Source organism: Anarhichas minor, unplaced genomic scaffold, assembly GCF_050575085.1.
Source record: "Anarhichas minor isolate MPS153535 unplaced genomic scaffold, ASM5057508v1 ptg000069l, whole genome shotgun sequence".
NCBI classification, from domain to species: domain Eukaryota; kingdom Metazoa; phylum Chordata; class Actinopteri; order Perciformes; family Anarhichadidae; genus Anarhichas; species Anarhichas minor.
In genome coordinates, this window is record NW_027466515.1 from 453,504 (window position 1) to 480,521 (window position 27,018).

Below are 27,018 nucleotides of genomic sequence, written 5' to 3' on the forward strand. Positions count from 1 at the left end.
GAAGTTTAGTAACACGAGGAAACCGAGCCCAAAACAACTAACCGATTGGAAACCTTTTTTCCCACCTCAGAAGACAGTTCGGGGGAAAAACATAAAAAGAAAAATGGCAGACAACGAACACGTTTCTTCCACCACTCCTCTGTTCGGTGGAGAGGTGCACCACTACCAGGCCGAGCCGGACCAGCCCAGACAGGATCTCTTCAGCGTGGATGATATTGTGGACTTGGTCGGCGGGGCTCAGGACGCCTTGGACCGCCACTTAGCTGAAGATAGTGCGCCACACGAGTTCACAGAAGAAGAGGAAGAGTTGTTAACGTTACCGGAGCCTGTGCGCGTAACGGAACCAGTGCCAGAGGCAGAGGAGACTGCCATCCCGGACTCTACCAGCTTATCTTCCTTCGTTCCCGATGAAATCCCTTCTTTAATTGCCGAGGAGCCAGAAGAAGTTGTCGCCCCGAAAGTCGAACCCGAGTCCTCCCAGATCGAGCCGGAGCCACAGGAGCCACAGGCGGTCCCTGAGCCAGAACCTTCTCCGGAGATCGACGTCCTCCCAGCGGCTGAACCCAGGAAAGCAGCTCCAGCCTCCGCAGAAGAAGCAGCAGAGCAACCTGCGGTGACAGAGGAACCACCAGCTCCAGCATCTTGTGAGTGTCGAAACTGAAATAACTCAATACTGGAGCGATTTAAAGCAATTTAAATAGATGCATATATATTTTTATCAACGGTATATTATGAGTGAAGTGTAGTTAAACCTGTATTTTCTATCTTTTAACAGTTCTGTAGGCTAATGTTAGCTCGTCCAGACGCCCAAATGGAGATAAATAAATGGGGTGTGGCGCCACATTGTATCTATTTTAATCAACTTTATTTCCAGTTAAAGTCAACTAAATCATATTGAAATGTTAGCACAGATTTGTTAACGTTTATGTTCCGTTAAAAGTGAGGTTAGCCGGTTAGCGGTGCTACCTTTTAAAGCAGATTCATCACGAAGCTATAACCTACTGTCAGACAGTAAAGATATCCTTTTACATCGGGGAAACACTCTTTTAACCAGACGTGTGTACGTCTTTATACACTTTAGAACATGGCTTTATAAATAAATCCATGTCCGGTGTTGTCGCACAGATATTACCTATTATATATATTTACCCGTTGAATAAGCTAACAGGTTAGCTCAGGTTGTGTTGTAGAGATGCGGCCCACCTGTTTCCACACATGAAGCTTAATATGCACTTATTGCACCATTTTTTTAAGCCTTCAACGATGTGTTGACAACTCGGTCCTTTTTACACAAGCATCAATCGTGTTATATTGAACACTACACATGAATATATGTAATGTTTTCCACCGTTATACTTGTCAGTATCGTGCCGGACTGAACAGCGTCTGTTATGTGACTCTACCCGTGGCGTGTCCGCTGTTGCTAACGGTAACATTAGTAAGGCTAAACGCCAGAACATGTATAGTTCATGCATCTAGAAAAACGAGGAGATTAGAATAAGAATAAAAATAGCTATGATAGAAACGTGAGATGGACTTTTTTTTTTTAATAGCATGGCGGATGAATGAAGTAGGAAGAAAAAAATGCGGCCACGTTTAGGGGGGGGTGAGGACCTGTCCGATAATGGAAGCACGGGGCCGTTAGCTAGAGCACGGTGTACCGAAGCTTGTAACCCAGAGATTAGTCACAACAAAGGAATCCGCTCTGCGTCCACTCCCTGTCGGGCTCTTTTCCTTTTCCCATATTACTTCCAGACTAAAACCCCAAAAGCCTTCAATCTGTGTTATGCATGTCGCTCTGTCGCCGGCATTTTATCAGCCATTCACCATCTCCTCCTCCCAAACCAACACCCTAAATCTGGAAAAACAATTCAGCCCGTGAGGCCTTCTTGTGTCTCCTCTAATGCTGCTACCACAGGTCTGAATGGTCCTCAAGTGGCGTTTTTGTTAATGTTAAGACTTAATTTAAGGAAGTGTGTATTGTGAGCTGATGCTTTTGTTGTTGTTGTTGTTTATTGGGATGTGTTAACAGGCCGTCTTGCCTCCTCCAGGCAGCAGACAGACAGGGTGGGGCTGCTTGGCGAGGCCTGTTTAGGTTTAGGTGAACAAGCCAGGAGCTTGTTAAAGCATTGCAGTCACAAGTCTGAACAAAAGACAAAAACATTATTATTATTTTCCCACACTTAAGGATAATAACTCTTTTTTTTTTTTTTTTTTTTTCTCCCCTATTAGTGTCCTCTTTTTCATCTCTGAGATGGTCTGACAGCTTTTGTCACTCACTTGGTCATTTTGACGTGTGAAGGCTTGTAAGGCTGGTTGTACATTCTTTAAATATTTTCCTTCATCATCTCTCTATGTAATTATATAATGCCGAAAAGTTGAATGTGACCAAAGTGTCGACATGAGATGCAGAAGCTGCATTCATCATGTTTTTGTCCATGAGAGGCCGTTTACTGTATCATGAACTCTCTTATTATAATAATGTTTTAATTGAGTGCAATATGGCTCAAACTCAAAAACCAGCACCATATCATTGTGTTTTAGATGAACAGGACTCAGATATCACCCCACACACTGCTTTCCTTTGTTGTCTTTAATCCATCTTCTCTTCCCTGAACATGACTCTCATTCGATGAGTCCCGCTCTGACACCCGTCACCCTAAAAACGTTTCTTTGTCGCCACCCCCCCGGCCTTTGTCCGACAGCGTGACTCACAGGATGGTTAATCAACGATCTCCGTCGGCCTACATCTTATTTTTGGGTCACCTACATCTGTCACTGTGTATTTGTGAAGAGCTTGTGAAGTGGTCAGGTGGATTAAATGGAGAGGGGAGGCTTCGGACACACTAGTCACGGAGGATTAAAGCTCAATGTGCAGCGTCCAGTGTTGTTTTCCTCTGTATCCTGGTGAAGGCCTCAGAGTCAGACCCCCTCCACCCAATTCAGCCACACCGGGTGGCTTCTATCTGTAGTTTTTACTCTGCCAGCACAGCAGCTGGCTCTGAGTCTAGAAGTGAGTCAAACTCCAGAATAAAATGAGAACCACATGTTTGTCTGTCTTAAATCGTCCCTCTTATCACTGTGATAAGCAGAGAGATTTCCACAGCTGATGATACTTACCCATGTTGTGCTGATTCATCACATTAAAACTGATTTTATGGCTTTGAAATACTGCAAATATTTTCTATATTTTTGAGACTATGGTACTTTTTTTTACTCTAAGAAAAATCATAATAAATATAGTTTTCTATAAACTCATAAAAAAGGAAGGTATCATTCTCAAATGTTATTATGTATTATTGGTCTTTAAAGACTAATAATATTTGAGAGTTTAAAAAAAAGTCTAATATATCTGCAAAACATTTTTGATGAAGGTCCCTTTTAAAATCTGATGATTAAAGCATAATGTAGGTAGGGAGTGAGTTACAGGGTGTTTAAAGTGATGATGTAATGAGACCTCAAACATATCTGACATTTCTTACTTGTTGATCAACATTCACTGTAAGCTGAAACCGATACGTCTATAATTAGATAAATAAAGATGATGGTGTCTGCTGTGTCCTTGCAGTACAGAACTGGTCTCAGGATGCAGTTAGCCTAGCTTCGGTCTGAAGTCGTATGTCGGTGTGGAGCTGCAAGAGCGTTCATCGAGATACTTGTAGCTCGAGGAGGCGAAAAATACCTGTGTGGAGAGCAAGGCAGATAAACTGTCAGTTAGATAATATAATACGTTTTTATTTTTGGTTTCTTCTATTAAAAGTCAGAAAATGGTCAAAATAAAAAAGCTATTTCAATTGTTTCAGCAACAATGTATCAATTCAGTTTGCTGTCATAGGACACTAGAACATTTGTATTATACATATGTGTGTATACAGTATATATGTATATACATACACATTTGTATGCTAATATTTTACAACTTGAACCAGAGAATTGTAGCTTTAATGGTACTGTGATGAACGGTAACGGTAGAGGTTTATCTCGATGTTAATTGTTTTCTGAATTTACATGACTTTCTTTTTGTTTAAATACTTTTTTTACTGTATGTAAAAACCATTGTAACGTGTGGCCAACACACAGTTTTTAGGTTGTACCTAAGAAGTTGGGCCTTTAGTTGGTCACCAAAACTGACCAAAACCTGAACGGCTGCAGGTTGTAAAGGCCTCCAGCCAGAAGAAGTGTGCATTGTTCCCAGCTATGTTTAGGATGGCATGTGATGCTGACTCTAATCTGGTAACATTTGCTAAAACGGTGCCCAGTTACCGTTATATGTAGTCTAAATGTTAAGAGTCTGTTCACTATTAACGGGATACACACCAGCAGCTTGAACCACCTTGTTCAGAGGCATTCTGTCACATTCAGACTGAATGTAAGAACTCAGGTTTAGATGTTTAGATTTTGGGATCCCTTTGGTTCCCATTTAATCTGATGTTTGATAAGCTTCCAACCCGTTTAATATTAAACCTGTCTGGTTCAATCCTACAGATCCTCTTCATGGCTTGAACTTAAACCTTGACAGCAGAGGTAACCAAACAAAGAGGCCTGACATGAACAATCAATTTGGCCAAATGATGATCAGATCATGAGATCAGCATGAATTGTATTGCAGACAAATTCTCTGAAGCTTCTGATGTACGTGAATCCAATAAATTTGATAATCAACTCACGATGTTTCTTATAATTTATGCAGATTTTTGACTGTGATTGTCAAAGTTTGATTTGAATCCACACTCATGATATGATGAATATACATACAGTATGAGTCTCCCACCCTGCTTTATTTTCACAGTGGGAGCTGCTCAATGCAAACAAAGCTCTCTCTCGTCTTCTTTGGCGATCTAGTGCCTTGCTTAAGAGCACTTCCTTGGTTCTTGTCACTTACCTCTGTATACTTCTAATGACTTTTGTGGTTGAAGGAGAGGAGGCCGTGGATGTTACAGGAATTATAATGTCGTAAATACAAAAGTAAACTGTTAACCTTCTGGGTGGAAAACCTGACTAAACAAAAGTGTTTCTACTTATGGATCCGAGCGCCAATTGGCTAGTAACTAACTTTGAGACTGAAGAAAACTTAAACGTGATGCTTCTTAGGCTGGTTCTGCATACGGAGCATCTTTTCAACAGTGTTAACGTCTTGCTTTCTCTCGGTGACGTGGAAAACTGTACACATAGTTGACGAGTAGTTTTGTACTTTATCGTCTTTATTTCCTCACACTTCGGACCTGGATTTTTTTTACTGTCCTGCTACATGCAGTTTTGTTAAATTGGTGAAACAACCAGAAACATTCCTCCTTAATTTGTTTTTAACTATTTGTTATTTGGTTGAACTTACAGAGCTCAGAATCAAGTTTTCTCACTTTAGCAACATCACTGATCATATTACTGAAGTCCTGTTGTTGACGTGTCAAAATGTGCTGTTAGTTACAGAACTGTTAAAGCTGTGCAAGTATTTCACGTTATTTAGATTTTTTACAATTCTGTTCCCTAGCTTGTTTCGTTTGCAGCTGAATTGCCGGCGTTGCCCTCTTGTTGCTCACTGCTGTGAAATCTGAGGATTACAAACCAGTTATCGTAATCACTTCCACCTGATCAGAGAGGAATTCTTTCTGTTCTTGTCTCCTCGTGACCGCTGTCCTCTTTTGTGTGCTTTCAGCCCTCTTTATCTTTCTCCACAGCGAGCTGTCGTGTCTGTTTTAGTCTTGCTGTGACGCCGATGCTCTGTCCTCCCCCCTCACTACCAAATTAAACCTTTCACAAATATTCACACACCTGAGAGAACAGGTTGAGTAAGCAATGTAAGCAATGTAAACATACAGCATCACATTCAACATTCAATGAATGTCAGGCTGTTTAAAAGTAAAATGGGGTGAAGAATATCCTGCAGGGACCCACGTCTCCCTCTTTAACTACACTCAGAAGCTCTAATTAAGACGTCCCAGCTGAGACTTACTGACATGTAGGCCTACCGTTATGTTGTACCTGGTTTTCCACATTAGACTTTAAACATCACTAACTGCATTCCTTGATAATGAAGATGCAATCTGTCCTTCCCCTGGTCTTTTCTCTTCTGGGCTGACTAAACTCACTTCCTGCTGCTTTCTCGTGTTTCTCCACAGATGTACCTTCTCCTTCTAAAGCTCAGCCTCATCCTCTGATGCAATTCCCTACAGGCAAGTTCTCTCTGCTTTCTTGTTTCCCCACCGGTTCCTCCTTTTTTATTATTTTCTTTCACCACTTCTTCAGTTCACTTTCCCTCCCTTATTCAATGAAGTGGCAAAAACAACCCTTTGCATGTAAGAAGCTGTAGGTTTTTGTCATGTATTCTAGCGTTTGCATCGGATGCTTGTGGGTTAATATCTTAAAAACACTAAATTGGATGTTTGACTTTGCTTGTGTTGCATTGTGACTCACATGTGATTGTTGTTGTAGAGTAGATTGACATGAACTTAACACAAGTAGTATAGTCAGAATAATGATTCTCCTCAGTGATTGACAGAAACAATATTGATTAATTATATTTAACAATATTTTGTGAGAGCTCTTTGAGAGGAATCATTATCTACCATCACTTAATAGTTTGTGTTTGTAAGATGGACTGAGCATGGTTTATTGGCACCAGACCTGGGGACAAACATGTTTTACCACCATGCATCAAACCAGGGTGGTAAATACAGACCACCAGACAAATGCTGCCAACTCCTGACTGTGGAAGTTATACTCTCTGCCAAATGACATTGGAAACCTTTATATTGTAGTCCAAAAAAACATGGCTGTTGTTTAAAGACAAATTGGTTTCCTAAAGATAATTCTATTATTTTTATAGGGTCTTATTTTGTAGGTTTGGCCTTTTACATTTTACTCAAACTTGATTGTTAGGAACTGAAGATGGGGCAGCATAAGTCAAGTAGGGCAAGGAACAATTGGACATCAAAATTTCAAGGCGAAAATATGTCCGTCATAACCGTCTATTAGATAGTTTCCCACAGTGTCTTACTGTGAAGGTGGGCCACCACCCCTCTTTAAAGAAAACCCTGCCCTATACGAGTGCTGATCATGGTTTCCACTCTACTCGTTTGGCCTTTATTTCAAAATTAGAATCCACCGCTTTTATATAACTAACTTCATCCAGGATTAACAGATCAGTCCTCTGAACTATGTTCAAAGAACCAATTTATCTGGATGAGAGTAAACGGGTTAACTTTATCTGGATAACATCCCAAATTAGATGAGCCTCAGTATTTGTTTTAAATCTTCGGTTTCTCTCTGTGACCCCTTTACTGTTGTTTTCTATACTCGTACTGATTTTTAGAACTGGTACCATCTACCAGCCACAGCCAACCTCTTAGCAGCACTTGTCTGGTCTCGTGTTCCTCAAAATGTTTGTGGTACCAGTTCCACCCAGGTGTGGTGGGCACTGTAAGGAATGGAGTATGTCTTTGATATGTGTTGTATTGCATTCTCCCTCCTCCCTCTCTACTCAAGCACTTGGGCAGAAGGGTGATTCCCCTGCTCCCATCTCTCCTCTCTCCCCTCTTCACTCCCCCGACTCTCTGGAGGAGCTCTCTCTGACCGAGAGTCCCAACCAGCCACCGGCTTCGGGATTTGCCGCATCCTTTGGCTCCTCCTTCTCCACTAAACCCCCCACTACTCATTCCAAGGACATGGCTTGGGTGGGTGAAGAAGGTGGCTCCGGACCGGGCCGTAGTAAGATTAAGGAAGATCCGTTAGCTGGTCCTTACCTGAGTTTAGGGAAAGACCCAGGGCCTCATAATCCGTGTGAAGACAGTGGAGTCTCCTTTTCACCTGAGGAGAAGCTGATTAGCTCAGACAGGTCCTCCACTGGCCCCTCCCCCGTGAACCCCCAGATGAAGGTCCCCGAGTCTCACCTTGCCTCCTCTAACCCAACAGAGCACTGGGATTCACCATTCCTAGCGTCTCAAGACAACTCCAAGGACTCCATGGACACCTTCTCCAAGGACACGGCTCCCTTTAGCTCTTCCAGGTACGAGCCAGACCACGACAACAACTCTGATGAAGACGATGACCTGATGTATGAGGTGAAGAAGAATAACAACCCATTTGAGGGCTTTTCCCCACTGGCGGACAGTGGTTACTCCCACTTTGGAGACTCCAAGTCTGACAACAGGGCCTCAAAAATGTCAGAGAGTCCCACTCCGGATCTGGTTCAGTATGGCCAGACTGGAGAATCCCAGGATGCTCCACCATCTTTCTTAGATGAGGGGAAAACATTTGAGACGGGCAAGATGGCTGCCGACTCGCTCATGCAGTCAGTGAACCAGTTCTCATCTGGTCTGAAAGATGACGACGACGATGAGGAGGAAGAGGATTCTCCTCTGCCACCGTCGCTTCCAGACATCCTGAAGTCTTCCCCGCTCAACCCCGACAAAATGGACTCCGGCTCCTCAGAGGGAAGTCCGGAGCAGAGTCCCATCCTTGAACGGAGGATGATGGAGTCGCCCAACCCTCCGATCAATCTGTCCGCTAACAACCCGTTTGCCTTTGATGCTAAAGTGTCCCTGCTGAAGGAGATGACTGAGCAGTTGGAAGTGAAAGTGACTGACAAAGTAAAAGTCGAAGACGACACGAGCTTTGGCGCATTCGATCTCGTCAAAGAGGCGGAGGAAACCACCCCCACTATGGTCAAGGAAGAGAAACCAGTCAAGATTGAGCAGAAAGATTGGTTTTCAAGCCACGATTCTCCGAAAGTGAAGGATCAGTTTGAGCCTCTTGTCTTCCAGAGCAAAAAGACCGCTGCTGAGGATTCAGATTCAGAGTCGCCAACAGCGGACTCCCTGTCTCCAGTCCTGGAGGCTATGGCCAAGAACCCCGCCAGCTTCCAGGTGGAAACCGAGAATATGGACCAGAAGATGGAGATGGAGGAGCCAGAGATGGCCGAGGAGGTCTCCGAGCATGAAATCTCCTCTGAGGAGTTCGAGTTCATCGAGCGCCCACCCAGGGGCGTTATCGACGAGTTTCTCGAGGCTCTGGATACTTCCAAGTTTGCCTCCTCCAAGCCCCCAGAGATCCCCATGGATGATGACCTGAGCTTTGGGCAGAAAGACGTGCCTCCATTTTCAGCTCCACCTGTGACCGAAGTAGCCCCACCTCCCAAGGTTGAAGAGGAGGCTCCGAGTCAGAGCTCCTACCTCCTCCTCACCCAGGCCTCCCCCCAGAAGAGCAAGGCCGAGCTGGAGAAGCTCGACGTCCAGCAGCCCCCATCCCAAGCGCCGCTCGTCCACTCCCCCATCCACAAACCAGACGAGGCGGTTGCTACGAAGAGCGCGGAGGCCGGCAAAGTGTTTAAGATGCCAAACGTGAACATAACAGCAGGTAAAATAAACCAGTCCCGGCATGGAAACCATCCCCCCCACCATCACATCCAACCCAGTTATCACTGGCCCTTCCATGTTCATCAGCATAATTCTCATCTTCACTCTTTTGTTCTCCTCAGTTATTTTCTCCCAGCCCCACCACCAGCTGCCAGTATTCACTTCAGATCCCTTCACTTCCTCGTTAGTGTCACCTTTTTCCTTTCTTGCATCATCCCCTCTGCATTTTCTTTGATAATTAACCCCTTTGCATTGTTTAATTTGTGTTGTTGCGTGTTCTCATTATGGTTATTTTTGCTTTTGCTGCATTTTGTGCATGTCTGTCATTAGATTTAACATAACTTCATCATTTTATTTTTTTCATTTTAAGATATGGTAAGTAAAATGTGATAATATTCATTTTTATTTCTGTTCTGTTGGAAACACGAGCCCATTTTTATCGTCTATTTTAAGATATTTTAAGCATGATAAGCAGAAATAAGAAGTCATGTGAAACAGACGTTTATCACCTACAAACACTCGTAAAGGCCTTTCTAATTTCTTCCATTTGGCTGTTGAATATCTTGATTTACGTTTGTCTGGTTTTAGCTTCGTTCTGCTCTGGAGTTAACTCGAGATGCCAATCTGAAACCAATACCACCTTTATAGACACCCACGCACAACTACATACACACCCAGAGCTACCAACCACTCCCTTTACAAGCTCTCTCCACACCCTGTAAATCGTGATTGCATAACATTTTATGCACCGGAGGCTAAATACTGAATATCAACCTCTGTGCCAAATACCTGAAGCTGTAATGATTTTAGAATGTGTTGTAAGCACTTTAAATATTTACCTATCAGCAGGTTATTTGACAGATGTGTTTTTCTTTAACTTGGTTTGATATAATAAATGATGGTTTCTGGAAGATCAAGTAGACACTATAGACCAGTCCATTAGATCCCATTCATCTATGACAAAAATACATAAAAACAATGAGTGAGACAACTGAGTTCAGTCCAAAGGAGAGGAAAGGAGTTTCTCTTCTTGAAGTACAAAGTGCAGTCAAAATGTGGCGTGTCAGTTACTCAATCAATCAAAAGTGACATATCACAGTAAACTGAATATCTTTTGGTTTTGCAACGTTAATCCGACAAAACAAAGACATTTGAAGACGTCAGTGAGCTCTCAGAATTTATAATCACCATTTTTACAACAATTTCCTGAAAGTAATTGTCAATTGCAGCTTGAAGCAGGAATATGTGGGGTTTTTGGAAGTGCTTTCTCCTCTTTTGTCAACATAATTCATGCATTTGATAACTTTAGTGGTGCCCCCTCCTCTGATATCCATGGCAAGTTTTAAATCGTCCATCGTTGCAAACCGCAGTAGCTGACCTTTTGATGTACTCTGAGGTAACTGAGAATAAATCTGTGATGTAATGATGTTTCAGAGGCCGAATGCAGAGCGGTCTTCTTCAGGGCTTTTAGAAAGTGATGAATGTTCCCCGGGGCTCTGCTGTCTCTCTGAACATAACAAACTGCTTACTCTTCATTTTAATGGATGACTCGGTTGTATTTAAACTGATATTGATCCGTTAATATCCACACACACACTCTTATTAATGCCATCCACAGTGGTACAGACTGTAACTGGAGCAGTGGGACGAGCTGGCGATGCTTTAACTGTGTTTTGGAGGGATCTCCTGTTAATTAAATCCGCCGCCGCCTCCTCCTCCCTGCATTGCGACACTGGCAGGCCCACAAAGGATTCTCCGACCCAATAATCACTCGGCAAATGTTCTTCATTACACAACTGGGGGTGCAGCGCTGCCATCTGAACAGAAATTTCAGTTCTGTCAATCGAGTAATTGTCTCTGTTGACTAGCCTAATTGTTGGTGGTAAAAGGGGCTTTGTTGCTTCTATGTAAATTATGTAGTTTTTGCTGTTAATATATTAACAGCAAAACAGTACTTTTACAGTAACTGAAAATTTTGTTTAAATGTCATTGCAACGACCAGCACCTGATATCTGGTTTGCATTTACCAGACAATTACCCGGCAAAAGTAACTTAGAATGACCAATAATTAGATATTAACATAATCATTGTTTCATATAGTAGATTAAGTTTATATGATTGAAAATACATATTTAAAAAGTTACCTCAAACTAATCGTCAAAATGTAACGTATTTAAATGATTAATTCTGTATTAATTTATTAAATGAGCGTTTGTTTTAGCAATACTTCAGACTTGACTCGTGAGTAAAGCAACATGGTGAAGAAATCACAATAAATCAAAGTGTGAAGACGCCCTGAAGCTGTCTGTGGTGACTCAAGTGGGTGAAACCTCCAACCATGGAAATGTTAGAAAAACATAATGAAATTCATCAATAATCTAACTGAAGTCTACAGTTTTATGATGGGGGGGGGGGGGGGGGGGGGGGCTCTGGGGTGTGTCGTCAGTGAAGCAGAGCAAAGGTCACTTTGTGCTTCTCTTTTTATGTAACCGGCTCTTTCACCACCAACACGTCTCCTCTCATGAGCTGGAGGTCTCACGTTGTTGATGGCAGAGCACCGAGTGATAAGAGAGCCGGGACACGTCGGGGAGGACACTCCGTCCTCAACACAGAAAGTCTCATTTAACAGGGACAAATCCATCAAGTTCCCATCAATCAGAACATTTATTATAATACAATAGAGCTGAGCTTTCATCTCTTGAAGTTATCATTCTATCATTGCTTCATGTAATATGTAGACCTGTCCTCTAGTTGTAGTAAATTAAGTTGTATCAAATCAATCTATTTAACTTTTGATAAAGTTAATTCATCAGGTCTTTGCTCCTTTAACTGAAGCCTCACACACATCTATAGGTCTGTGTTTTGATGAGTAAGGGCCTTTGGAATTCGGCTGTAAGAGAAGGAAGTAGAGAGGTTTATAAAATGAGACCAGCTCCCTCTACTGGAAGAAGTCAGCGACTACAGCCTGGATGATTCAGTCTAACTCCCTGCTTCTGTCCCATGGTCAGATATACGCTGGTAACACACAAAGCCATGCAGGTTGATTTTATCTCCCTGTCCTCAAACCTGCTGTCATTTTTTACTATTATTGCACTTTACTATGCTTTACTGCCTCATGGGAGAGGAGGACAAAAATGAAACTCCAAGGATTTTACTTTTTATTGAAACAAAAATGGTTCTAAACTGATTTAACTTAAACTTTCTGAAATTTAAATAGATCAGCTGATTAGTTGACTTTAACGCTGTTTTTATATCCTCTATCTATGGGTTTTGGACTGTTAGTCAATCAAAGCATGACATTTTATGGACATGAATGTAATTGCAAGAATAATCAACAATGAAAATAATAATCAATTGCAGCATTAAACATTAGGATTCTAACCAGATATTTAATGCCAGTTGAGACTATTGACACTCAGCCCTACAGATGATCAGCCATCCTGTTTGGTAGTGATTGCAGTACTTTCATACCTCTGTGGCAAATATTTAGCTTTTGTTTTTCACTTCTTATAATCTAAAACATGTGCAGGTTTCTGTCGATGCTGCCTGGTTCAATGAATACAACTGAATCAGTTTCACATGGTTTATCTAGTCTGTCATACTGCTTCGTCAGCAGAATGAGGGATGAAGGGGGTGGGGGGTGAAATTGGAAGGAGAAAAAGAGGGGGAAAGGGAAGATCAGATTGTGGTGAGGAGGGAGGGGAAAGCATGCCAAAGAGGCTGATCCGAGCGGGAGGAGGGCGAGGCAGAGACGTTTATAGTTGCTGCGTCAGAGCGCTGGCAGCAGACAGTCAGCTGACAGGAGGCAGTTCATTCGCTCGCTGCAGTCTTTTCCCCAAAGGAAGCCTTGCTCCCTCCTCCCTTCCTCCTCCTTCTCCTTCTCCTCCTCCTGCAGCCTAACAGACACACATTTACTCGCCCACATTTAGTGCCTCTTGCTCGGCAACTCTGTCTGGAATGTGTGTTTGCTGATCGGACGGCATGGAGAACAACTCTGTGGTCTGCGAGCCTGCAGCCAATCACTGGAGAAAACAGGGTATATATACCTCCACCTTTCTGTCTTTGTGTTGTTGGACAGTGAACACCTCCACCCTCAGCGTGGTGGGAGGTGTTCACTGCTGCACGGACCTTTAGGGGGGAGAAACGCTGTCCCAGATGGCCTGCTTTTATTGTATTGCTTCGGCTCTTCTTTCTTGCTGACTGAGGGAAATAGATATTTGACATTGGTACTAAGACGGAGACGAATCGATTGGTGAATCGGAGTCAGATGTTGCAGCACATTTATCTGGAGCTCTTCCACCCTCACTGTTGGGTTCATCGATTCAAACATTGCAGGCTGAGCTTTGGAAACCAGATTTCTTTACTAATGTCTTGCTTCATTCCTCTGTGGGACTACTTTTTCTTGTCAGTGTGATTTGTATCTGATGGTGACTCCTCTTGCTTATCTAGCCGGAGGCTCTGAGTCCTCACAGCTAACATGATTGCAGCAGCTACAGAGGAGACCTTTGGACGGTCAGCCACTGTGACCAAAGGTTGACAGTAGAGAGGAGGAGGAGGAGGAGGAGGAGGAGGAGGAGGGATTTGTGAGCAGAGTGACAGTTTAATGATCCACTAGTGGGCCTTGAATATGCTAATGAGATGGAGGAGAGCAGGCCTGGGCTTTATGTGATAGAAGAACTTAAATGTTCGGTGTGTTTTACAGCTCAGGCTTCATGATGTGTTCCTGCAGTATGAAAGTGGATAATCGGTGACGTACAGTCGCAGTATTTTGTGCAGGAACTATGGATTTCTGTCATCAGTTGTGAGGAATATGTGAGGATTTTGTGGCTTTTCCTCGTCATAAATGATGTAAAATGAATATTTTTGTGTGAAACAAGCAATCGAAACGGCTAACACTTTGGGCTGTGGGTTATTGTGTGACCATTTCTCACAAGAAAATGAAAACTTTCTTGCCTTATTTGTCCATTATTACAATAAATTAGTTATTAAATAATAATGAACAAATGCTCATTTCCGGTTATAGAACATCTGATTGTTTAGCACCCTGTTGGCCTGTTCTTACCACGGCTCAGAGTTGGATTCATGATGACTTCAATGCTCCATTTAATTTGTAGTCTTAGATTTGCTGCTTTAAAGTAATACTTCACCCACAAAATGATCATTTGTGTATCTGTACTCACTCGGTGTTACCTCGGTTTCTTGAGGAAATCTCGCACGCCTCCGAGGTGACCGGAGGAAAGTCTTGATGAATAAAAGTTAATGAAGACGACGTTTAAAACCAGCAAACTACATTAAAAAAAAAGTCTAATTTATCCAGTTGTACACTCACTACTTACTTCCCAATCACGTGCATCTTCACTAAAACCTAACTATTTAAAACACTTCTGCATAAACAGTCTCACACATGCACACTAGTCTGTGCCAGTCCAGACGAGTCTGAAGGGTTTTAAATAGTAAAATAAATATTAATATAGTTCAGGCATCCTTTGATAGAGTTGTTCCTGTAGTCTTTTCTCAAGTGTGATGCTTTGCATCAGGAGTTATCTTCTCCTGCTCCTACTTTAACTAGATGGCAGTAAAATCTTATTACCCTATTTATTTGAATAACACTTATACTTCATAATAAAATGGAAAGGGATCCCTCTGCATATAGACACTGTTGTTATCACATGCAGAGTCCTGCTGTCTGCTGATCTTCATGTGTCCTGCCGTCAGTGCATCATGGTGCTGCTGTCGCTTCTCATCCCAACACTGAAGCCATTGTGTTTTGTGTGTGTGTGTGTGTATTGAGCCGGTAACAAGAGCGAAGACCACGACGTGTCCGCTGTTCGGCTGAAAGAAGCTGGTGTGTTTCTGTCAGGAGGGTTTGTGTGACACCACAAGGACTACAGTGAAGAAGCACTTTTCAGTGTGTGAGTGTGTGTTGGTAATAAACTGTCGTTGCAATAGCAGTGAAATAATCAAGCTTTGTCGCAAGTTCAACCGTGTCTGTCGTCAGGAAAAAGGAAGATTATTTATTACCAACAATGACTCATCACCTTCCTCCTGAAGTCGTTGTGATGTGTTCATGAGGGAAGGAAAAGACCAAACCGATGAGTCAACTGTCAGAACTCAACAATCCTTTAAGATTATGGCAGTTTTTAGTCGCCTTCTTTGCCTAAAGAAGAATATAAAGGACTGTTTTATTCCATTAAGTACAAATCCAATGTGTTTTTTTTAACATTGTCAGTGACTAGAGCAGAAACCATTAGTCAGTGAATTGATTAGTGGATTAAGAAAGTTAATCAGCAATTATTTTTAAGCAAAATTGTGAAATATTTCATGTTTCCAGCTTCTGTGGATGATCTGCTTTACCTGATTACTAATTACATTACAGTAAACTGAATATTTAAAGCAATAAATCTAGATTATATCACATCCATCAGTGATCCTCCATCTGTAATCTGCAACACAGCGATGGAGAATGTGATAAAATAATCCTTTATTAGTCCCACAGCGGGGAAATGTACAGGATTACTGCAGCATAGAGCAAACAAGACATAGTCAAAAACAATGTATCAAAACAGATGTATGTGTGTCTGTTCATTTTAATCTGAAGGTGATGCTTCAACATTGCATCATTGAGGGGAACTAATGACTTCATAACAGTTTGTTTGAGTAACTGGTCGCACGGCTTCCTGCTCACATATGTAAAGCGTGAACCTGCAGGTGAGACTTGTTCCAGTTTTACAGGTTTCTGAATGTTTTGAACGTCTCCCTCAGCTCCTGCAGCCTTCAACGGTTTTAACAATCAAAACGCAGCTTTGGCACCAAAATACAAGACTTTGGACCGAGCACAGTTGTGTGCAATATAATGTTAATTATCTACAATATATGTTAAGTATTGAATGATTACTTCAAAGCCCCATAAAAGCTCAGAATGATTGTTTTGAGTCCAAAGATTCAAGCCTTCAGTCCACTGTAATATATAAAACTCATATGTTATATTCACCTATAATCAGGCCTGGTTTTTAAATCCTCGTTCTTTGTTTTGGAGCCAGTTGCTCTACCACCTGGTGTTACTGGACAGCTGGCCGTTCCTTACATGGGTTTTTAACTGATGCACAGTCTTCCTTTCTTTGCCTCCAGTGTGTTGGATTAGAATTCCTAACTTTGATCTACTCTGCTTGGCCTTTCTGGGGCTGGTTGTCCTTTTACAGCGGTGTTTTGCAACACACCACCTCCTCCCTCCGCTGTTGTCACAATCCTTATTACAGATACAGATTTCTTCATAACAGACGGCCTTTAACACGCCTCTGTCTGACTCGGTTCAACTTTGATCATCATGCTGTGTCACTATATGAAATGTGAATTAATTCGTGTTTCCTGATTATGTTAATCCGTGTCTAAACAGTTAATGTGAGGTTTTTCTTTTATTTTCTATTTTTTTTAATCAAATAACTATAAGTCCTGGAAGGTATTCGATTTGTTTTCCTTCTCAGAAATCAAATGTAAAAGGGGCTTTGTATGTTATTACTAAAGCTGTATTTTACAGATCTGTTTTCTTAATAATTTCCTCAGACATTTCGTGTTTTCAGACCAAGTTAAGTTTGTCGTTTCGCGTTAAACAAGCAGAAGTTTTGCTTTAAAGGACTCCATTTAAACCCAATTATTCATATATTGTTAGAAATTTCAGTCAATGTTCAGATGACCTGCTGTGCATTGACTAAAATACAAAAAATACCCTCTTCAGTTAAATTTAAGATATGCTGCATGTGATAGTTTTCCTTTTCTTCAAAAGTGCGTCAGGGCATTTTCCTCTTTCATTTTCACTATTCAGGATTTGTCATGGAGCTAAACGTTATATATTAAAAACCCTAATTGTGTAGTAATCACTCGTCCATCAAAAGAGGCCGAGCTGCGCATGTCTGCCTCCCTCCTCTTCCTCTCGGTCTCTCGCTCTCACCTCTCTAGCTCAGGCGGAGCCGCTGTGTCGCTGCATGCTTAACGGAGGTTCAAGATGGACGCCAAACGGGGTTAGTCTGGTTTATAATCTTTTGTTTACCGACCCGCTATCTCCTCTTTTACATGCCGCGTTTGCGTACGGTTATGTCGGTGGTTTAAAATTTGCATGAGCACCGTGTCTGGATGAGCCCGGAGAGAGAGAGGCGGATATCGGGCCGTCTGCGGAGGTCATACCGGACTATTTTTAGCCTGGCTCCGGCGGTGCTAGCACGCTACTGCTACCATATGTAGCCAGGTGGCCACATTTGGACCGCGGAACCTCCCCCTCCTCGTGCTCCTCACCCACCTCCTCGTGCTTGCTACTCTGTCATTGTCTTCACATCCAGTCAAACGTCTCTCTTGTCAACCTACCGGTCACCGTACTGCTGCGTAGCTAACAGAGTTAGCATACTGACCAGTTAGATAATTAGGGGGAGAGCTAGCTGCCAGCTAACGTGGGTAACGCCCACATGTACACCCCGCTTTGCGTAATAAGCAAGAAGCTTCCCGAAAATACAGCCTATGTTTCTAATGATTAGTGTCTGAATAACCGTGAGTGAGACGACTGACACCACGTTTTGCGGTTGTTTAAAATGAGCCTAGAGGCGTCGTCTTTATTGGAAATCCCTCTGATCTAGATAGAGATAGAATAATTTCCACTTGCGGGAATAATAAAGTGTCTCTCTCTCTGCCTCTCTCTGTCTCTCTCTCTCTCTCTGTCTGTCTGTCTGTCTCTCTCTGTCTGTCTATCTCTTTCTCTCTCTCTCTGTCTCTGTCTGTCTATCTCTTTCTCTCTCTTTCTCTCTCTTTCTCTCTCTCTCTCTCTCTCTGTCTGTCTGTCTATCTCTTTCTCTCTCTCTGTCTGTCTATCTCTTTCTCTCTCTCTGTCTGTCTCTCAGTGGTGTCTTTTCTAAAACAGCAGCAGCACTGAGATATATTTAAAAAAACGTCCACTTTTTAAGATGACTCTGGTAGAAACTGCAGAGCGTTTGCCAAGTAGAGGAGCTGGTTATACTAACATATGCAGCAGATGTGAATGTTTCATTAAAGTAGGTTTTACTGCAAGTTATTAGTGTAATTCATCAACAAAAAAACAGACACTTTGATAATTGATTATCAAGTAGAGGAGCAACTAACAATCATTTTCATTATAGTTTTAATCTGCTGACCTTTTATCCTTGTGAAATTTCCCAAAAATTATTATAACGATGCCCTTCGTAAATTCACCAGACGCTACGGTGACATCTTCAAATGTCTTGTTTTGTCGGAAAATCCCCCAAAAACCAAAGATTTAATTTGCTGTCACATGTGACAAAGAAACGCAAAATGTTGTTTTGCGTGCTTCGATTTCAGCTCTCGCACCAAAAAGAAACATCCAACGTGTTTGTTTTTCTCTGTGTTGATGAATGTTCTACGTGTGGCGTTTGTTTCGAACCTGTCAAGTAATGAGCCATTCTTGGTTTATCTCATTTATCAGGTAACTGTGCAGAAAGACCATGGGGTGAGCTAACATACAACATTTGTACTCTTCAAATCTGTTTTCTTTTCTCCTCTAATCCTGTTAAACTGTACTTTATACTAAAAGTAAAGACGCATACTTCTACATGCGTCCTTAACGGAACTGGCAACTACTTGTTGTGAAGTGAATACAATGGAATGAGTGAGAGTGCAACATCTAGTATCTTAATGTTATCAATAGCACCTTTAAAATGTTAGGAAATAGTGATAAATAGCCGTCAAAACTTTCCTTATGCGACCAGCAGTCCAGAACGCATCGATACTAAAGATACACGGAGATTAAAGATAGAAAAGCAGCATTTTGTTATATTTGAGAAGCAGCAAACTGGGAATATTCAGCCGTTTTTGTTATGACTGTAATGATATATCGTTGATCCCATTTTAAATTAAGCTCGGTAGAATAAACATGTTTTATATTCGGCTGATTTATGTTGAACGAGTGTTTGTCGTGTCCTGCAGTCGGAGCGGTCAGTTGTATTTGTCCACTCAGCCCGTTAAGCCCGTTTTGTTGGCTTCTGAATATTTTGGTCGGCTGCCAAACGCATTGTGTCCGGTGAGTGCTGAGCACCTGCTTCTGTCTCTCTGTACATCAGCTCACCTGCAGCCTCAGTCTGCATTTTAATGCCGCTTTGCTTATCGGCAAACCCTCTTTATCTCTGGATGTATGCGGCCCCGGGTCCCTAAAGTCACAGCACTGTTGTGTTTCGTGATGTGGATCGTGTACTTGATTTTTGAAACTGAAACCTCACATTTAAATACTATTTAGCTTTATTTTCCAATCAGCGAGGCAGAAACATTGCACTGTCAGGTTCCAGCATGCAGTTCGAGCCGCTCTTGTCATTCAGAGTCACAAAGTACAGCATGTGTCAGCTGTGAGCCTGCAGGAAACCCAGGACTCCTTCACTGCTAAACTTGTCCACTGACCTGCCTGGAATTCCCTGGTGAAATATAAGCGTGCTCGGTGCAGGACGCGGGTCATGAGCCCAGCTGTCTCCCAGGACAGTTCGATTCCCCCTCACCACCACCGCCCGTCTTTGGGGTCCGTAGAGAGTGAAGGAGCTCCCTGCGTGCGTGCGTGTGCGTGTGTGTGTGTGTGTGTGTGTGCAAAAAATTGGGAAGATGAGACTGATTGGCCAGTCTGTGAACTGCTACCGGCTTTTATTGTGAAGGAGTTAAGAAAATCTCGACCACCAATATTACAGCAGCTTTTGTCCATAGATCTATTGTTATTCATAGCTCTCTTTTGTGACCAGCCATTTAGTTCTTCATCAAAAACCTGGCAAAAAGAAGGGAAGAGCGTTTGTGGAGTTTCAATGTTTATCCACAGAAATCGGAGTCATAATGCTCATGCAAGTCAAAGCGGATGTCCTCCGATGTGTCCGGCGGAGCTGGTGTTACGTCAGAGGGAAGTAGTCATCGGGGGGTGTAAAGAAAGTCCAGAAGGCACAGACGTGAGGAAGTGTGAGTCAGAAGCTGCAGGGAGGGATGACAGTGTGTGACCTCAGGACATCAACTTAAGAGCTGCTCCATCACATCCACCCACCAAGAGAATGTGATTCTAGTTTAAACTGTTGAGTGGAGGCAGAAACAGTGTTTGGAACTTAAACTTGATGCTAATATATTTTATAAGTCTTGTGTTTGTTGTGGACCCAAAACAAATTAATCATGGATTTTTATCTTTACTCCCAAACGGCGTCTCTGTCACTTCATACGACAATTTCATGGTTTCTGATCTCATCGTGCGTATTAGACAGAGGTGTGAAATGTACTGATTTACTCTGAAAACCACTGGTCGTGCAGATTTTCAGGAATTAACGCAATCAGTTAGCTATTGGGCATGTCAACGATCAGACGTCCAGTTATTCTTATAAATGAGGAACAATAAAGAGCATATTTTAAACCCATAATCACAGCACAATATCAGTAAATTAATGATTTCAATTTTACGAAAATAAAAAATGTGGTGCGTTGACTCCTTATTGTTGCAGTTCAATATTAAATACAGCGTACATGCAGCAACACCTCCAGGCCTCATTTGAGGAGAAACTGTCATGTCTCTCTGGATGTTTGTCACTAACATCCCTCTTCTTCCTCTTCTTCCTCCTCTTCCTCCCCCTGCAGTGGTAGATCTCCTCTACTGGCGTGATGTGAAGACCACCGGTGTGGTGTTCGGCGCCGCCCTGCTGCTGCTCCTCTCCCTGACGCTGTGCAGCATCGTGAGCGTCAGCTCCTACGTCGGCCTCGCTCTGCTCTCCGTCACCATCTGCTTCAGGATATACAAAGGCATCCTGCAGGCCATCCAGAAGTCAGATGAGGGGCACCCATTCAAGTGAGTACCAGAGAGATAGAGAGAGAGAGACTTACTCACTCAGTGGTTAGATGGAAACTGAACTGTAAACTGAAGCATTAAAGTCTGGTTTCATTGGGAATCAAACTCGGCCGATCTCATCACAGAGATCAATGACCTGATTAATCCTGATTATCAGTCGGTGCTGCAGGCACTCTGGTCTGTCTGCTGAGGTTACGTGTGTCTGGACCACATTACATGTCCTTTATTTTATATTTACCACTGCATCACATTAAACCACACAGAATACCACCGTACAATACTTAACAGGATCACTTTGAGTACACAGTGGACTCTTTAATGAGCCGGCTGGTTCTACGTCCTTCATCCTCCCTCCTGGCTCCTCGTCAAAACCTTCTTACTGTGTTTATTCACATTAGAGCACATTGGCTCAGATTAACATAATCTTAGGAGGTCACATTACAAGATGATTTCTCTACATTCTACAGTGTTTATGCAGCTCTCGTTCCTCTCACTGAGGTTTAAAGTCTCATCGTCATCGTGGTCTCTGCTCTGTCTTTAACCCGCTCTCCTGCTGCTCCTCTCAGGCAGTACCTGGACCAGGAGGTGGCGCTGTCCGAGGAGATGGTCCACAAGTACAGCGACTTGGCTCTGGCCAAACTCAACAAGACCATCTGTGAACTGAGGCACCTGTTTCTGGTCGAGGACCTGGTCGACTCCATCAAGGTGAGGGCGACTCTGCTTCACGCTGAGGGTGTAGCTTCACAGGGAGCGTCTGTCTTTGCAGTTTCTCGACGACACTTCTTCTGATCGACTTCACACTTAACAGGTGTGAGGGTGCTCATGAGCGGTTCTCGAGAAAGCTGCGAGCAGCAACAGGCGCTGCACTAGTACTCAGAATGATGAGGAATTAAATGACCTGAATATATTAGTGTAGAAACATAATGAAGCCTGAGGGTCTCCTACGTCCTCCGGGGACTTCCAGTAATCACTGAAGAGGCTTCAGGGGTCTTTTAAGATGTTTAAGTGTTAAATACCTACATGAGATTTAGGAGTGACCACCACTATCAAGACACTAAATGAGGAAATATCGTTTAGAAGAATGAGTCCTTTGTTTAGAAATGTAGAGAACCACTAACGAGGGAGACTTTACCTTAAATGGTGAGCTTCATTTGCCCTTCTCTACGTGACATAGACCTCCTGCCACTCAGAGTTTTTTATGAAGGCTCAGCCATGTTAATCGGTACCACCTACAGGAGATTAATGCGTCTGTAGACCAGTGTTGGTAACAGATGAGCTTTCAGAGCTCTGCAGCTGTCAGAGGCCTGTCGTCAACTCACTGCGCCCTCCAACCTGCAGTCCAAATACAGACCTGAGAGCAGCGCTGTGCAGAGGAACTTCCCTTAAAGGGTAAAAAACAGTCCGATTCTTTTAATCCCATCAGGAGGAAGTTTGAGCCTCAGGAACAGATCACTAACATGTGTCTGGATGCATTCTGGGATATTCCTGTTATCCTTCTGCCTCTGATTAATGTCCTGTTACCAGTTTACACCAGCAGGCCATTGAAATGTCACAAATCTAAACCGTGTTGGGTCTTTACACTGGCGGCCATGTTGGCTCTGGATGCTCCGGGCTGTTTCCACGTTCATCATTAACACGAGCAGAGAAACTGTCTCGTTACGTTACAGCACTGGAAGCATTGATAGTAACACAGCTTCAGGGTTTACAAAACAAAGACCAGACGAGTTTCTGCATCCTGGTCCGGTTTTAAACAGTTCATTACGGAAAACAAGATGGCCGCTGAGATATTTCTGTTCAGTGTCAAATATTTTGGACTCTTTGTGAAGACAGACGACTCGTCTCACACAGATTGATTCACTCATCAATTTTTTTTATTTGCTCTGTGAGTGTTCATATGAATGTATATGATTAATTAATGAGGAGAATGAACGGAGTTAATTCCTGAGAGGAGACTCTCTCTAACTGGTATTGACTCAGAGCTCTTTGTTTCCCTCTGTCATTAAACGATCGTTGTTAGAGGAGTGAGCTGTGATGGAAGAAGTAATCACATCTTTTACTTTAATAAAAACACAACAACACATTAACTTGTATTTCTACTGTGTATTAAAGTCCTGCATTATCATCATTATTGGCTTTAAAACATACTTGTAGTAACAAAAAGTACTCGTGCTGAGTTATTTCAGAATAATATCTATTGTATAACTGAATTATGATAACAGTAGTTTAATCTATAATGATACATAATAATATATTAGTTTATTATATTTTGTATCAATACTCAGAATCTGTGAATCAACTAAACCTGCAAAATAAATGTGGTACAAAGTAAAACATTTTCCTCTGAGGTGTAGAGGAGTAAAAGTATTGAGTAGCATGAAGTAAAAATACTCAAGTACACAGTTTGAGGTACTTAACTGAAGTACAGAAGTTTGTGATCTTTTAATAATAATCAGTGATGTACGTTTCCTCTCTGCAGTTCGCTGGGTTGATGTGGATCCTGACCTACGTGGGCTCCTTGTTCAACGGGCTCACTATTCTTATTCTGGGTGAGGAACAAGTCACATGTCAACATATTGTGTTAATGATTCACACGTTAAAACGATTCCCACTTTGGCTCCTTCTGGTGGTGAAATCAAGAATTACATCAGATCCGTCTTCTAGTTTCTCTGAGAGATTCAGTGTCAGTCTGATTTAAAACTACAAACAAACGAGAAGCAGCTGTCGCATAACTTCTTCTTCTTATTCTTCAGCTCTGATCGGACTGTTCAGCTGCCCGATCGTCTATGAGAAACACCAGGTGAGTCTTTATTAATGATTCAACGTGGATCAGGATCAGTCTAAAGGGACCAACTGGACCCAGATTCATTTACATTCAACTTTATTTTACAGTTATATAAATATGCGCCTGCTTTACATGTGTGTGGTTACAAAAACTGGTGATTGAGTCAATAATGATCTACTTTACACTTGTGTTTATTTGACAGCTTTAGTTACTTTACAAATTAGGATTTTACATAAAATACAGATAATAAAATATAACAACCTCTTACAAAAACATCAGTCTGTTGTCAGTTCCACCAAAGAGACATTTCTCCTCAACGTATTACATCGTGTCATTTAAACGCTTGCTGCTGTAACATTGGTGAAACACGTACTTTTAATGCTTTAACTCTCGTCCGTGTGTTTTCAGGCTCAGATCGACCACTACGTGGCTCTGGTCAACAACCAGGTCAAAGACATCGTTGGAAAGTAAGTAGTGTTTCCTTCTTTCCTTTCCTTAATCTGCCTCCTGAGGTCAGTGAGCCGACCAGAGAGTGGCTCTAATGAACCAACTGGTGTTAAACTGAAAACAGAGAATGTGTCGTATGGAAGTACGAGAACATCATTTAAACTCAAAACTACAAATTACAAGAGACTAAACTTTATTATTTCAGTACCACTTTACTACTGATCAAGAACTAATTATTACATTTGATGAGTAATGATGCAATTTTATTAATCCGTCTTTATATTGTCATTTAAAAAATGGACCTGCAAAATTAATTTGAAAGGTTTTACTCATTAATTTTCATTAATTTCTGTCTTTAACTTCCCTTCGTCCTCCAGGGTTCAGGCGAAGGTCCCCGGGATGAAACGCAAAGCAGAGTGAAGTAACGAGAAGTCGCAGTTTGGATTCAGGAAGTCCTGAGAGGGAAGCTGGTTGGAGGGGGGGGGGGGGGGGGGGGATATGAAGAAAAGGCTGAAGGAAGCGTCTGGCGTGGATGCAGCCCTTCTGACTTTATTTGTCAACATAATAAAAACACTTTTTTTTTTTTTTCCAGTTCAGAATTCCTTTTTTGTTTGTTTTTGTTTGTGTGTTTTCTGGGGAAGTTGAAGGTTCACGACACCGAGGGCGGCTCGTTGATTCACCTTTTATGTCGAGTTTTAAATGTTTGTGAGTTTTCTGAAACTTACAGAAACACATTTTAATCTTGAGTTAACCCTCCCTCTCCTCGCCCAGTGCATTGTGGGAAGTCAGACGCTCCCTCCGTAGAGTTTGGGTCTTTTACTTCCATCAGTTTTCAAAGCGAGGAGATTGTTTTTGTTTCCCTTCGTCTGCTGTTGGAGAGAGCGAGCAGCACCTCATTTGTATCTGTTGTTTTTTTGCTATGATTACTGAGTTGACGTATTTTGTGATTTAGCTGTTTAACTGAAACACCAGAGTGTCCCTGAAGCTTGGAGCTCGTTTGCCTCGATGTGACGAATTTGTGAACGTCTTTTTTGCGGGGGGGGGGGGGTACTACTACCATTTTAAAAAACACGTCATCGCTTCTGAGTAACTCTAGCTAGAAAACCTTTGCCAGACGAATACAACATACAAGTCGTTATTTCCATGTCATTTGCAGCTGTCTAGTAATGAAAGTCTCTGGCAGAAACACGTTTACATTCATCTACATCAGTTTGAATATTTAAAAAGTGAAAAAAAAAATGAAATGGGATTTTAAAAAAGTGAAAAAAAAAATAACCATTCTGTCTGTGGAACAAATATCTTAATGAAGTTGCGACTTGATGTGACTTTGGGAAACCTTGGAGCATTTCTTTGTTATGCAAGTATAATTGTGAATGATAAACTTCATACTTCAATTGTGACGATAAAAAGCTTCCAGCTGGGAGCCGTGTTTGTGGAATGCATTGTGAGATGTAAACAATTATCAATAAAGCTTCTAGACGAAGAAAGACCCGCCTCCTCGTCTGTCCGTCAACTCGGCTAACTCCAGTTAGCTCCTGTTAGCTTCAACCCATTTCCACCAGGAGAAGAAAACACGGAACAAATAAAGACGAATGACAGAAATGTTACCTTCAAAGTTATGAATATGACAAAGATGTGATATATAGGCTGTGATACAGACATTCTATATGAAGGACATGAAGTAGGTAGCCTAGATTATATACTTATTAAAAGTAAATAGGTAGCTTAACATTTGTAGGGATTTGTATTGTTTGCCAGTAGAATAATGTCCCCAAAAATCCTATTTTAATTTACATTTTTAATGCTTCTCAGTTAAGATGATGAAAAACAATCACTAGCTCATAACTACGACTTATATATGTATTATATATACAGTAAAAATATAGGAATGGAAATTTCACTTAATTTCACCTCCTCCCAACAACCAGGAGCCACAGAACCCTTTATAATGAGCTGAAATGTTTCATTATGTTCTTGTTCACACAACTTTTTTTTTTTTTTTACATGTATTGCAAAGGCACAAGAAACCAGCAATAGAATAACTGATGCCATGGGGGCCAAATACTTTCCCCTGAGGATATTTAGTTTGAAGGTAAAATCAACCTCCCAGTATGAACACATGAATAGTCCTCCTTTCGTTGTAAAATGCACAAATAGCTGAAGAGTTATTTTCCTTCCTCCGTTAATGAGGACGATGCTGGACCGGGGCCAAAGGAACCGGTACTCATGCTCTGTGGGCCCCATAATGCAGAAGATCCGGGTATTTTCATCGGAATCCTCTACTTGGACGTCAAACTTTTCTAGCTTCATGAGCCGTTGAGCAACTCTCATAAAAACAGAAGCTGTATCCAGTTGTCTTCATACATCCATGTGGGCTGCCGACAGATAATCCACCCAGGGGGCCCTGCAGGGCTAACCCACAAGGGCCTCGTTAAGGTTTGCCCCGGCCCACAGTAAACCCACAGCTACCCACAGTGGGGCCGCACCTCACCTTAATTAAATAACTCGGATCTGTTTACAGTTCAGTGTATTTTGATGCTTTGGCCTCAAGATGGTGCAACAGAACCAGAGGATCTCAGAGGAGGTTCAGTAAATCATTTGAGCTCCAC

The 27,018-nt window shown here is 42.1% G+C and overlaps 1 protein-coding gene across 4 annotated transcripts; it reads left to right on the top strand.

Moving 5' to 3' along the window:
- LOC142934558 (reticulon-1-A-like) lies at positions 1 to 25,896 on the top strand. 4 transcript variants are annotated; one of them, XM_076078961.1, is made up of 8 exons: positions 17,252 to 17,365; positions 18,811 to 18,834; positions 20,973 to 21,180; positions 21,747 to 21,885; positions 23,657 to 23,726; positions 23,931 to 23,977; positions 24,371 to 24,429; positions 24,787 to 25,896. In XM_076078961.1, the coding sequence occupies exons 1-8, from the start codon at positions 17,350 to 17,352 to the stop codon at positions 24,827 to 24,829; spliced, it is 606 nt and encodes a 201-aa protein (XP_075935076.1). In that variant the 5' UTR covers positions 17,252 to 17,349; the 3' UTR covers positions 24,830 to 25,896. The 4 variants fall into 4 exon arrangements, with proteins under 4 accessions (XP_075935074.1, XP_075935076.1, XP_075935077.1 ...); XM_076078959.1 differs by lacking the exons at positions 17,252 to 17,365; positions 18,811 to 18,834 and adding an exon at positions 1 to 644; XM_076078962.1 differs by lacking the exon at positions 18,811 to 18,834 and having other exon boundaries at positions 17,264 to 17,365.
- The last annotated feature ends 1,122 nt before the right edge of the window (positions 25,897 to 27,018 follow it).

Bases quoted from the DNA above. Each gene is read 5' to 3' on its own strand.
- LOC142934558 (XM_076078959.1), top strand. From the start codon at position 104: ATGGCAGACAACGAACACGTTTCTTCCACCACTCCTCTGTTCGGTGGA. The intron at 645-20,972 runs GTGAGTGTCGAA...CTCCCCCTGCAG, and splicing joins ACCACCAGCTCCAGCATCTT to TGGTAGATCTCCTCTACTGG. The intron at 23,727-23,930 runs GTGAGGAACAAG...CTTATTCTTCAG, and splicing joins GCTCACTATTCTTATTCTGG to CTCTGATCGGACTGTTCAGC.